Source organism: Myotis lucifugus, unplaced genomic scaffold, assembly GCF_000147115.1.
Source record: "Myotis lucifugus unplaced genomic scaffold, Myoluc2.0 scaffold_464, whole genome shotgun sequence".
Lineage (NCBI taxonomy): Eukaryota > Metazoa > Chordata > Mammalia > Chiroptera > Vespertilionidae > Myotis > Myotis lucifugus.
In genome coordinates, this window is record NW_005871512.1 from 311,444 (window position 1) to 324,778 (window position 13,335).

A 13,335-nucleotide genomic window follows, 5' to 3' on the forward strand; every position below is an offset into this window, starting at 1 on the left:
TCAGAGGGTGGGGGGCTGTCCCAGGACCAATGCCCCTTCCCAACTTCTTGGGGAACGTGGGTTCTCTCCCCAGAGGGGCAGGATTCCTTCTGTTTTTCTGCAGGTGTCCTGGGAGTTGGGGGTTCGGGGTAGGATCCCTCGTCCCAGGCCCAGGCCTGCTTAGAGACGTCCAGTCACTCTGGGCTCTTGCTCAGGCGGCGCCTCTTCCTAGAATGCCTTTCGGCCCATCCTCACCAGGCCCCAGGGTCCAGCGGCCTGCTGAGCTGTAGGCGCTTCACCAGCTGCCCCCCACTGTCCACTGGGGTCCCCATGCAAGCACAGGGTGAGTGGTGCCCACCTACCTCCCTGCTGTGTGAGCCGAGGCCTGAGCCTCCCAGGTGGACGAGGGTGGAAGTAGCTGCCAGGAGGGGTGCAAAGGGTCAGTATGAGAAGTGGAGGGACTAGTACAAAATCATACTGCCCGCTCCTACCACAGAGCAGGCAAGGGCAGTCCTCTCCCCTTTAACCCATGCAACAGTGACCTGGTTGTGTGCCAGGGCCGCCGTGGCCCCCTGGCATGGCCTGGCCCTTGCAGGGAGGCTGCAGGAACCATGTGCAGGTGACACCTCCCCCTCAGAGCGTGCCCCCGCCCCCCCAGAGGCCCCTGTCTGGCTCCTCAAGGCCTGGAGGCTCAGGGCAGATGAGGTCAGAGCTTCTCCTCAGTGGCCAGGGTCCCTAGATTCTGACTTCCCACTCAGGGGAGGACAGACAGCACACCAGGCTGTTTGTCTGAGGGTGGGTCTCCTGTTCAGCTGGCTCTGAGAGAGGCCAGGCAGGACCTTGATTGACAGCAACCTCGAGGCCCTGGAAGGCTCAGTATGCCTGCCTGCTCTCCAACCAGGGGGCCAGCCTCAGGTCTTCTGCCTGCTTAGACCCTGGGCTCTGGTTGGGGTCTCCTGCTGGGGGCATGGATAGGAGGAAGTGCAGAGAGAAGTTCAACATGGGCAGGGGGACGCCCTGTGGGAGGACAGGTACCCCTCCCACCACCCCTGCTGCCAGGTGCCTTCAGGATGGTGGTTCCCTCCGCCTCTCTGGACGGTCATGGGGTGGGAGGTGTCCCCGCGAGTCCAGCTTCTGTAGGGCAGTGGGCACTGGCTTTGGAGTTGGGAGACAGGGTCCTCTCAGGGAGATGGCCTGGCGAGGCCTCCTGGCTCTCAGGTGACTGTGAGGTTAAAAGGATGAGGCTTTGGGGGCCTGAGGCCCTGACGCAGGCAGGCCCCGCGGCCCACTCTGTGCCTGCAGATGTTCTGGGCGAGGGCGCTGAGACCAGTCAAGGGAGCGAGTGGGAATGCAGGTGTCTGCCCTCGGAGACCCTGCCTGGGGCCTGCCAGCAGAGGCCGGTGGGTGAGGGTCTGCCCCTCCCATCCCAGAGGCTGAGACAAGTCTGGAGCCGGAGGCAGGACCTCTCCCACAGGGAGGGAACCTCCAGCGCTCCCAGCACCTGCATCCCCGGGACCCCGAGGCTGGGCCTGGCCACAAGGAGCCTGGTGGGCTGGAGGGGCCGGCCGGAGGCAGAAGGAAGGCCAATCAGCACACCACGGGCAAGTGTTAGGTATCCCAGACACCCCGAATCCAGTTACAGCCCAAGAAGAGAGGCTCTGGATCTAGGATTTTCAAATTCAAAACATGAAATGGAAAAAAAAAAAAAAAAAGGCTGATCTCACACTACAGAAGCTAAGTGTGTCTCGGGACCAAAACCACAGTGTGGAAGCCAGGCCTCCTCGTCCACCTGTGAGCGTCAGGGCTCCAGGAGGAGGAAAGGCCTGGCGATGGCGACTGTGATGGATAAGTGAAAGTGGAAATTTTCTCTGATCACAAAAGGTGAGTCTGCAGAGTGACAGGGCTGGTGCAGTGCCAGGCAGGGTTGTTTTGAAGAAGAAAGGCACACGCCCTTGGCATCTCCAGCGGCATTCCTGAAGTCCACGATAAAATCTCAGTCTTCCTGTCTGAATAAATCAGTTATTGACACAGAAAAAGCCTGGAAGCCAGAGGACTTCTGGGACGCCGCCCCCTTTGCACCTCGCCCCAGAACCTCAGCAGACACAGAACCATTCCCTGGTGGCCTTAAAAAAAAATGGCTTTTGCAGAAGAGCTGGATTCCCTGGGGCATTTTCCAGTGGGTTACAGGGTTTGAGTCCTGGCTCCACCATTTCTAATTTACATATTTTTTATTGATTTCAGAGAGGAAGGGAAAGAGAGAAAAATTGAAACATCAGTGATGAGAGAGAATCATTGATCAGCTGCCTTCTGCACGACCCCTACTGGGGACTGAGCCTGCAACACCAGGCATGTGCCCTGACTAGGAATCGAGCTGTGACTTCCTGGTTCATTGGTCGACACTCAACCACTGAGCCACACCAGCCGGGCCCGGCTCCGCCATTTCTAGCTGTGTGGCGTGGACATGTTACATGCCTTGGTTTCCTCATCCATCAAATGGGCGAATAGTCCTTTCTGTATAGGTATTAAGAGAGAGAACTAGTATAGGTACAAAACTAAGAATAGTAACCAGCAGGCAGAAACACTACATGTTAGCTGTTTTAATTATACGTAAACACTCCTGGCGGTAAAAGGACTCCAGGATGTACACACATAAAATTCTAGGAAGAAGCCCTGGCCGGTGTGGCTCAGTGGGTTGAACATCGTCCCCTGCACCAAGGTTCATTCCTGGCCTGGGCACATGCCCGGGTTGCAGGTTCATCCCCCTCTCGGTGTGTGTATGGTAGGCAACCAACTGATCGCTGTTTCTTTCTCACATCGATATCTCTCTCTCTCTCTCTCTCTCTCTCTCTCTCTCCCCCCCTTCCTCTTTTTCTGAAACCAATAAAAACATATTTTTTAAAAATCCTAGGGAGGAAAGCGCGGCAGTTACTCAGTCTCACTGAACCTCAGCATCTCCGCCATGAGGTGGGGTAACAAGGCGTCTGCAATCTGCACAGCGTGCAGGCCTCAGAAGTGTCTGTGAGCCTTTGTCCCCGAGGGGGGCTGGATTTTGGCAGGGCCGGGGCCGACACACCACCAGGCATGACCGCAGTCACAAGCTGTTCCCTGGGTATCAGGCGACTCCCACTGGGGAAGGGAGTGGTCAGCCGGCACTTGCCTCGCACCAGGTCCTGGGTGGGTGTTTCCCGGGAATCCCCTGGGGGAAGTCGGTGCTCACACCGGGACTGACTCGGAGATGAGGCTCAGACACTGAGCCCTCTGTGAGCTCGGCCAGCTGGTGACAGAGGGGAGACCCAGTTCTGAGTGAGGGTCCAAGTCCAGTTTCTGGAGTCCCCTGCCAATGCCAGGGGTGTTTGGAGCAGTGGGACCATGCAGCCCCCAGGGGACATCTTCTGTTTCAGCTGCGTGAGCAGCAGGGTGAGGGAGAGACACCAGCTTTGAGTTGGACAGATCCTGGCGTGACCTTGGGGATGTCACCCTCACATGCTCCCTCATCCTCCAGCCACGAGGATTAAGGGGCTCCCGGGAGGAGCTCGGTGCACAGCAGGTAACGGCCTCCCATAGCTCCACCCCCCACTGCAGGTGTCAGACATCTGGATCTCAAGTCCCCCTTTCTTCCTCCAGGTGTGGCAGGCGTGCTGGTGGGACACCCATTTGACACGGTCAAGGTGAGTCACTTGTCGTGGTTTTAGTGTCGGCCCTGTGGAGGCCCACACAGAGGACAGAAGCCTGCAGGGTCTGGGTGGCTGGGGCTCCTTCCCAGGGCCCACCTTAGGAACCCTCAGGGTCTTCCCACAGGTTCTAGAGCAGTGGTTCTCAACCTTCCTAACGCCGCGACCCTTTAATACAGCTCCTCATGTTGTGGTGACCCCCAACCATAAAATTATTTTCGTTGCTACTTCATAACTGTAATGTTGCTACCGTTATGAATTGTAATGTAAATATCTGATATGCGGGATGTATTTTCATTGTTACAAATTGAACATAATTAAAGCATAGTGATTAATCACAAAAACAGTATGTAATTATATATGTGTTTTCCGATGGTCTTAGGCGACCCCTGTGAAAGGGTCGTTCGACCCCCAAAGGGGTCGCGACCCACAGGTTGAGAACCGCTGTTCTAGAGTAACGTGGAGAATGGGTCTCTGTGACGCCAGATGGGCGACCACTTACCCACTGAGCCGAGTGGGCTGGGCCTCCTGGTCTGCCCCACATCTCCCAGCAGGGGCGGCCTGTCCAGGTCCATCCTGGGGCTTGGCCAGCTGAGACCGGGGGGCCGGTCTCCCCTCGCTGAGAGCAGGAATCCCCAACTGTTCTTGCAAAACAACTCCAGACCGCTTCTTAAAGGAAAGAAAAGCTCAGGGAGAAAATACGGAAAAATCCAAACTCGTCAGGATTCCCCAGGAAGGTGACCGTCATTGTCAAGACATTGGTGAGCGTTTCCCAGGGCAGGTGCACACCTGTGCGGTGCTGGCGGGCAGCACGCAGCAAGCCCCGCGCCCCGAGAAACCTGAGTTCCAGGTTCTCAGACACCTCAGAGCAGAAACCAAGCAAGGCCACGTCCTCCCTCCAGAGGTTCCAGCTCAGATTTTCCCTGTGGTTGGGGTTTCACGCCCTTGAACTAGCCAAGTCAGGGCCCGACCTTATCTGCTCACCCGGGAGCCAGGGCGGCTGTTGTACACGGCAGGGCACAGGGCAGACCTGTCCCCTGTGAACACTGCCCACGGGGGCAGGGCAGAGCTCAGGCAAGGACATCCCCTTCGCTGGTTCGAGGCGGCTTCCGGTCTCCTTGTTTCCGGACCCAGGGGTTCCTCTGCCAGGAAAAGGACCTGCGAGCTGGGGGCTGGGTGTCCTGCAGCAGAGATGTTGGGGCCCCGCCTTATGCACTGGCTCCTGGGGAAGGTCTGTCCCTGGGCCTGGTGCAGGGCCAGGCCTCCCTCCCGCTGGTCGGTGCAGTGACGTGGGCCTGTCACTTTGCTTCTGGGCCCAGACGTCCCCGTCTGCACAGTGAGGGGTTGGGCAAGATTCCTGAGGCCCCGGTGGTGGCCGGTGCACGGTGTAGGCTACGTGAGGAGAGGCCGGTCCCGAAGAGCACAGACTTCCTCCCATCGCACTGCGGGCGGGTCCGGGGAGGAGGCCGAAGGGCCAGGCTTTCTGGCCACACAGCGGCCCCTGAGTTCCCTGAGGGCCACCGAGAGCGAGGCCCTGGTGGCGTGTGTCCACACGGCTGCCCAGGCTCTGCTCAGCTGACCGCCTGTGAAGCCTGTCCACAGCCAGGCAGCCCGGACCAGCCTGGCAGTGTCCACGTTGTGCTGTGTTTATATCTGGTGGTCACGTGTTGTAAAGGCCTCTTGAAGCTGCGTGCAGCCAAGAAGTGGCTCTGATTCACGTCCTCAGCCCAGCGCTGCGGAGGCCGCTCCGAGCTGTGACTCAGCCCAGGCCTGGCCAGGCCTTCTGCAGGCTCCCGTTGGGTCCCTCAGGCCAGAGCACTGGTCCTGGCATCCCTGCCCCCTCTGGCTCCTGAGCCGGACAAGCACCCCTTGCAGCAAATGGGGTGCAGGAGCTTCTGCACCTCCTGGGCTAATGCTCTCTGGAACCCCCTTACCGGGCACCTAGAGGGAGCAAATCTGTGACTTTTTTTTTTTCCCCACCAGCATCACATCTGGGCAAACTGTCTTTAAAATCTGAGTTTTTTTTATAAAGGGGAGAAACCTGTCCCAGTCATCACCTTCCGTGACCGTACTGTCCCGCCCAGGGCTCACATGGTGCTGGGCGTGGAGCGCTCTTGTGGTTTAATTTAATGTTATAATGGCTTCATTTTTTTACTGGCTGTTTTCCATTATAAAAGTTAAACGCTCTTCTTACAAGCAAATTGGGAAATGTAGAAAAGCAAGTGACTTCCTCCAGCAGACCAGCCGGCCCTCACACCCCGTGCGAGCTGGGGGCTGGGTGACCTGCCCTCACACCCCGTGCGTGGCCTTCCCCTGGGCAGGCGACGTTTCTGTGTATAGTCGTCAGGTACACACACATTTTTTTGGTTGGCTTTCTGTTACAAAAGTAATTCAAGTTGTAAAAAAATTTAACCGTAACAGAGACATATAAACTAAAAGGAAAAAACCCACAGTCCTTCATACATCGTCCCCGCCCGGTGGGTGATTTCTGCTGAAAAACAGAAATGTCATACGTGCTTGCTTCTGCAGAGATAGCATTTGTTTCATAGCCCTGCAGCTGAAATGAAAACTTAATGTATAGGAAAGGGCAAAGGTGCTAAGAATGCAAACCTAGGAATCATGGGAGAAGAACAAGGCCCGAAGCCCCCTCCCCTCTCCAAACCCCCCCCTCCTCCCAAGGCCAGGGCCCATTTCACTTGGCCTTTCCTTGAGCCTCGTGTCATCAGACCTGGGCTCCAGAGGGGCGAGGGGACACCTGTGTCTGTGTCAGTCACACTGCCTCACAACAGGGACGTTCTCAGTTTATTCCTCCAGACCCTGGAGACCGAAATTTGAGTCCAAAATTTGGTTTCCCTCTGTGGAGCCTAGAACCACAGCCACTGTCCTCGGCCACACTGCCCTCACACGAGGGTGGGTTTCTGTCCTTAGACTCCAGGGACACGACAGTAGCTGGGGACACCTTCGCCAGGGAGTGGCTGTCCCAGGGCAGGGGATAGGCCCGCATGCGATGTTGAAATCTTGTGTTGCTTTAACCGCCTTTACTTCCTGAGCTGGAGCTGGCTCCACCCTGAGCAAAAATGTAACTCTGTTATAGGGGAGCCAAAGCCTCACCCAGAGACCAGGTGAACCCCACATTTCTGTCCTCCCTGGGCCTGACCCCAAGTTCCCTGTGGGCCTAGCAAGGGCAGGAGGGGCAGGAGGGCATAGCACAGGTCCTGGGTTGGGGGCCTGGGCGGGGCTGGACGAGAAAAATCATCCCCCTGGGTCAGGGGTCTTCCTGGGCTTGTGTGAGAACGACCACTTTTCCAGGGCGGGTCATTCGTCCTAAAGGAGCTCCTGACTCCCCGAACCTTAAAGCTCTCCATTCTAGATACTGTAAGACGTGGTCCCTGGGCCGCGTTCCACCCCAGACCCAGGGGTCAGAAGCGTATCATTGACACTACCACCAATTTGATCTTTTTCTCGGTTGTCATGCTGTCCCCGCTGTTAACTGACAATACTGCCCATGGCTACACTTTAAGGAACGCAGGTCATCATCATCAACTAGCAGGCTTTGCTCTCTTGCTAAGGACAGTGAGGTCACAGAGACGGAGTTGGTTTTGTTCACACTCAGCCTCTACCCGTCTCAGGTCGGGGGGCCCCTGCCCCTCTGGGTGTCGTCCAGTGCAGCTGGCTGTCTCTGGCTGATTGCTCACTGATACCCCTCCCTGAAGAGGCACGGACACCTGGCCTCATCCCACCTTGGGATTCCAAAGCCACAGAAAGCTAGCTGCGTGGCCCCCTGCCCCGTGGGTCTGGCCTCTGCCATGGTCATGGGTGCCATGGAGCTGGGTGCTCTGTCCCTGGCTTGCCCACCTCTCACTGGGCCCTCCTTCCAGGTGAGGCTTCAGGTCCAGAGCCTGGAGAAGCCCCAGTACCGAGGCACCCTGCACTGCTTCCAGTCCATCATCAAGCAGGAGAGCGTGAGTGGCCTGGGCTGGGGCAGGTGGGCAGGGGTGGGAGCCAGCCAGGAGGAGGCTGCGGGGCCGGACCCCTTGGGGGGTGGGGGGGAGAAAGAGCCGGGAGCCTGTTGGGGGAATTGGGACTTTGGAAATGGGATGGTGTGAATGCCCAGGACGCTCAGGTTGGGGGCTCTGGCTCTAATAAGGCTCTGTTTTGACCCTTAGGAAACCTGGGGTGGGCTGGGGCTGCCGCCACCCTGCAGTGCAGATTCCCAGGGGAAGTAGGCTGGGCTGCCCAGGCCCCAGGTAGGGAGTGGGCACCTGACGCCCCTCTGTCCCCGCAGGTGCTGGGCCTGTACAAGGGCCTGGGCTCACCGCTCATGGGGCTCACCTTCATCAACGCGCTGGTGTTCGGCGTGCAGGGCAACACCCTGCGGGCCCTGGGCCAAGACTCGCCAATGAACCAGTTCCTGGCGGGGGCGGCGGCCGGCGCCATCCAGTGCGTCATCTGCTGCCCGATGGAGCTGGCCAAGACGCGGCTGCAGCTGCAGGACGTGGGCGCGGCCCGCAACTACCAGGGCTCCCTGGACTGCCTGGCGCAGATCTACCGGCACGAGGGCCTGCGCGGCGTGAACCGGGGCATGGTGTCCACCCTGCTGCGCGAGACGCCCAGCTTCGGCGTCTACTTCCTCACCTACGACGTGGTGACGCGTGCCCTGGGCTGCGAGCCGGGGGACTCGCTGCTGGTGCCCAAGCTGCTGCTGGCGGGCGGCACGTCGGGCATCCTGTCCTGGCTCTCCACCTACCCCGTGGACGTGGTCAAGTCCCGGCTGCAGGCCGACGGGGTGCGGGGCGCCCCGCGCTACAACGGGATCCTCGACTGCATGCGCCAGAGCTACCGCGCCGAGGGCTGGCGTGTGTTCACGCGCGGGCTGACGTCCACGCTGCTGCGCGCCTTCCCTGTCAACGCTGCCACCTTCGCCACCGTGACCATCGTGCTCACCTACGCACGTGGCCCCGAGGACCAGTCCGAGGACGAGGGTGTGCCCGCCGCCTCGGGGCCTGCGCTGGCCCAGCCCTCCAGCCTGTGAAGCTCCGCCCCCTTGACAGGGCGTGACCTCCCCGGGGCCACCTTTCATCCACCCAACATCCACATAAATCGGCCCCCTGCCCAGACCAGAGGGCTGGGACTCCATCAGATCTGGGCCCGGTGCCACTCATCAGCCGGGTTACCTTGGCCACAGCCTTGACTCCTCATTTTTCTCAGCTGTGAAGTGGGGATGCTCACACCCATGCTGTGCAGTCAGGAAGCTGGCCCTGTTACCTGGAAGCTTCCAGAAACCCAGCCAACACTCCAGTGCTTCCCTGGGATCCCACCCACCACCCCGGCTCTCCCGTGGCTGGGCTGCCCAGTGACACTCAGTGCACATCCTCCACCTGGCAGAGCTCCAGGCCCCTCTTGGCCACCTGTCCAGGCTCTAGGATGAGGACAGGCAGCCCCGGTGCCTCCTGGTATCAGAACTGAACCTCTCCTAATGCACCCCAGCTTCTCCACATGGCACTCCCAGTGGAGGCTGACCTGGGGCCGCCAAAAGGCCATGGGATTTGCTGGAGGCTCCGTATCCTCCATAGTTTTAAACACAGCCAGGGGGAGGGGAATTCTTGTACCCTCTGGGGCTCAGGCTGCCCATCTATAAAATGGGGACACGGGTCGGCCGATATCTGGAGCTCTGGCCCACTACCCCCAGCCAGGGTTTCCAAAGGCGAGTGGAGGGGTGGAGAGGGAGATAGTATGGGCCCCCCACCCCACCCCCCTTCTCCAGCAAATGGTGTCTTACCTGGGCAAGCTCCTTGGTGCCTGGTGTTCCTGTGAGGTGGGAGGGCCCATTAGTGGGCATGGCTGTGGCCAGTTTGGGCCCCTCTGGGTTGAGGGGGAGCTGAGCCCACGCTCTGGGGCTTCCGCTCGAAGCTAGGGCTGCAGTGGGAACTCGGGGTGGCCCCGGCACATCCAGTGCCGTGCGGCCATGTGACCGGCTGGGGAGGTGGAAGGTACTGCATAGAGGAAGGTGCCTGTGGCCCCCTTTGCCCTGAGTGGGCTCAGCCGCTTGGGCAGTGCCAAGCTCTCCCAGGAGGCCCTGTGGGCGAGGAAGACGGGACTCCCACCCTGTGCATGGGTGTCACTGGTATTAAAGTTATTTGTTTTTTAAGATCAAGGCTTCGTTTGTGTATCACAGAAGGGGCTTCATTCCACACCCTCCCCGGAGTGAGAGGGGCCGGCTCGGTGGTCTGCACCCTCCGGCCCTGATGGCAGCCCCAGCTGTGTGACCTGAGGTCGGCTTTGGGTCACGTCTTAGACCCTCAGTTTCCTGGTCTGCAAAATGGGGCTAACAGAGGCATGAGGATGGATTGAGCACAGCTCAGACGTGCTGGGCGAGGGCTGGGCGTTCAGCAGGAGCTCCCCGGGTGTCTGGCTACCCCAGCGACAGGAGGCCTGGCCCTCGTCCTCCCGCTGGGCGGGGCTGGCAGCACGAGCTGTGAGCTCTCCGGAGGACCCAGCTGTGCTCAGGTCAGACATGGCCGCTGGCAGGAGGGTGAGTGGAACTGCCCAGCCGAGATTAGACCTAACCCAGCCGAAGAGGTTCCTGGGGGCGCCTCGAGGAGGCCGTGGGTGCCCACCCCCACTTCTCAGCCTCTTGGGGTCAATCCTGGACACCCTGTGTCTCCCAAGCTACCAGCCTGGATGGAGGCTCTTTCCTTCCCAACTGCTGAGCCAAAAAGCTTTGCCCCCCCCCACCCCCCCGCCCACAGGGTGGGCAGGAGAGAGGGCCCCCGGCTCTCCCTGCAGGAGCGGAGCCAGCTCTCAGGTGCCTTTACACCCCATTTAACCCAGCACCAGCCTGTGAGGTTGGGCTTGTCTGCGGTTTCCAGGGAGAGGAGGCCAGGAGGGGGCTGGGTGAGGTGTCCTCGGGTGTGTCACAGACCCTGTTAACAGTGTGCCCTCCCTGGGGTCCCAGGCAGCAGCTCCTTCCCCCATAAAGCCCCCTGGCTTCTCTTGCCTCTTTCCTCTGAGAGAACCCAGGCAAATGCTAAAAACCAGGGTCCCCCACTCCCACTGTGAGCACTGACGGTTAAACATTACCGACAGGTTGGGTGGGAAGAGGGGTTGGGAGAAGTGTGGGGTTTTTATCTATTTACTTGACAATTTATTTTCTTCCTGACTTAAATTTATGTTTATTCTATTTGGAATAAGTAATCTATTAATGTGGCAAAAAATAAAAATGCGGACAAAACCCAGACTGTGTAATGAAGGGGAAACCTGGTCCCCAGCGCCTCCCCAGCTAGCACCCCCCCCGGCCCCCCCGAGCCCGGGGCTGTCTCAGTTCCTGGAGGACATCCAGAATGTCCCCTGGGTGAGTCCCAGCCCGTGGGAACACTCCACTCCTGCAGACTGTGGCCTAGGTACTGACTGTTCTTTGGACGTGACAGTTATCTTGGAGATGTGGCTCAAACGGCAGGCATTTATCCTCTGGAAGGGCTGGAAGGTCAGAAGTCACCTTCACTGTCAGCACCGCAGGCCGCTGGGATTGAGGGAGGACCTTCCCGGCCTCCCCCTGATGGCAGGATCTTGTAACAGGGGCAGCGCCTCACCCCTGTGCACACTCCCTCTCCAGTCCTCTTAGCCTCCGTTTTGCAGCGGGGGATGCCAGCGGGGAGGGCCCTGTCCAAGGTCACACGGCCAGTTGGTGCTGGGTCAAGAGCCCGAAGGCCTTCCTGGTCTGCAGCCCTCACCGCAGCCCTGCCCCGGGCCTGGCTATGCACCACGTGGCCCGCCTGCACCTACAGCCCAGGCTGATCACCGAGTTCCTGTGGCTGCAGTGACAGACACCCCGATGGCACCCCAGCAGCACAGGGAGGGGCAGGAACCTTGGACAGGCTCAGGACCCACCCCGTGTGCCCCTTGGTCTCGGCTTCCTTGCTGCTGTGCCTCCCTTACATGGCACCCACCGGCCCTCCCAGGGGAGGGTGTGCCCACTGTGACGATGGTGGAGGCAGTGGCCTCGGGGAGCTGGGCCAATACAGCCCTTTGCTCACCCCCCACACTGGGAAGCCCTCCCGTGGCCCCACCCACCCAGCCCGGCTCTGCAGGCCTGCTGATGGGCATTGGGTGTCCAGCCCTCCCAAGGCCAGGAAGCTCACCTGAGCGGGGCGGTGGTGCTCCACATTAGGTGCTGCTGGGTGGGAGCCATGCCCTGGCAGGCTGGCAGGGCAGGTCTGCAGTGCGGACCATCCGTCCCTGGAGCTCCCTCGGTAGCTCTCAAGGTGTGGTGGGCTCCTCAGCCTGCTGGGCAGACCCTGAAAGCCACCCCTGGGCATCCAGGTGGGTTTGGGAAACAAAGTGGGCAGAATTGATGCCTGAGTGGATGTGAGGGGGTGAGAGGTGGGAGGCCACCATGACAGCCTCTTCTGGCTTAAATGTCCCTGTGGATGGTGGGAGACAGGCTGGGAAGGGGGGGCACAGTGAATAAATGGCTGAGCGGATAGATGAGGGCAGAGGCTGCTGAGCACAGGGCCAGGTTGGGTTTTGCTAGAGACAAGGGAAGGCAAAAATGTAGGAGGGCGGGAAGCTGGGACATGGAGCTGTGTGGGCCGGATGGTGAGGAGGTGATTGGCTGAGGGCACTGGGGTGCAGTCCCAGAGAAGCAGGAGTGGCAGTGAGAGAGCAGGACCCCAGGACAGAGACTGGGGGTTGCAGGTGTTGGAAACACGAGGTTTGGGGGTGGGCATGGCAGTGGCAGGTGGAGTGGGGTCATCAGGAGGACAAGGCCAAGGATGGACCATCCTGCAGACCAATGCTGAGGTCACCGGTGAAGATGGGTGGGGAGTCAGTGGCCCAGCTTTAGAATGAACGGGGGGACTGGTGGAGTGGGGCTGGGATGGGGTGGAAGGATTTGGAGTGGAAGTGGGCTGAGGAGGGAGAGCCCACCCACCGCTCCTGTGGTATGGGGGTGGGGAGAGAAAAAGCAGCCCGGCTTGGGGGGCTTCTGGTCCCTCTTCCCAACCCACACCAGGCCTTGACTTCACCCAGGACTAGACGGGGATCCGGCCACCCCTCGCCTGGTCCAGGGGTGCGCCGGGAGCCTCCCAACCCCAGGCCTTGCTCAGGTGGCCCCTCCTCTAATGTCTCCTCTCTGGTCCTACAAGGGCATCACGAGCGCAGCCCGCTCCCTCCCGGCCTCTCCTGAGGTCCAGCCTGCCCCAGCCCCCCTTCTCCCCTCCGCCCAGCTTCTGCCGAGGAAAATGAAGCTCCCGACTGGCCCAAGGTCATCTGCCCTCTGCCTTGGCGAATCCCGAGGCCTTTCCAACTGGCTGGCCTCCCCGAGTGTCCCCTTAGCAGCTGGTGGCCCCACAGGTGCTGAAGGACAAATGAGTGACCCTCCTCCCCCATCTTGCGGTCCCCACGCTGGGCCGAGCGTGTTAGCGGATGGCACGAAAGGCTGTGGGCGCCGAGGTGCAGGCTTCTAAGCTTCCCCCGCGGGACCCGGGCTCCGGACCCAGCCAGGCCTATGCAGATGGGTCCTGGCAGCCCCACGCCCAGCGCAGCGCGCCCCCACCTCACACCGTGTGGGAGCGGCCGCAGCACAGCGCCCTCCGGTGGCAGAGGGGAAGGCGCACCCGCTGGTGCCGGCGCAGTCAGGGGTCTAAGGCGGGAGAACTGACTAACCCTCAGGCCGGGGGGGGGGGGG

At 60.2% G+C, this 13,335-nt stretch overlaps 1 protein-coding gene across 3 annotated transcripts in view; it reads left to right on the top strand.

The window, feature by feature from the left end:
- SLC25A29 (solute carrier family 25 member 29) overlaps positions 1 to 9,800 on the top strand; it is an 11,459-nt gene extending 1,659 nt beyond the window's left edge. The window contains exons 2-5 of one of the 3 annotated variants that reach the window (XM_023744437.1): positions 2,888 to 2,997; positions 3,604 to 3,647; positions 7,529 to 7,612; positions 7,936 to 9,800. In XM_023744437.1, coding sequence (XP_023600205.1) covers positions 7,972 to 8,682 — 711 coding nt within the window. In that variant the 5' untranslated portion in view covers positions 2,888 to 2,997; positions 3,604 to 3,647; positions 7,529 to 7,612; positions 7,936 to 7,971 and the 3' untranslated portion in view covers positions 8,683 to 9,800. Of the gene's footprint in view, positions 1 to 2,887; positions 2,998 to 3,380; positions 3,527 to 3,603; positions 3,648 to 7,528; positions 7,613 to 7,935 lie in introns of all 3 variants that reach the window. The other 2 variants (XM_014445546.2, XM_006103107.3) reach the window with 2 other exon arrangements.
- Positions 9,801 to 13,335: the final 3,535 nt, after the last annotated feature.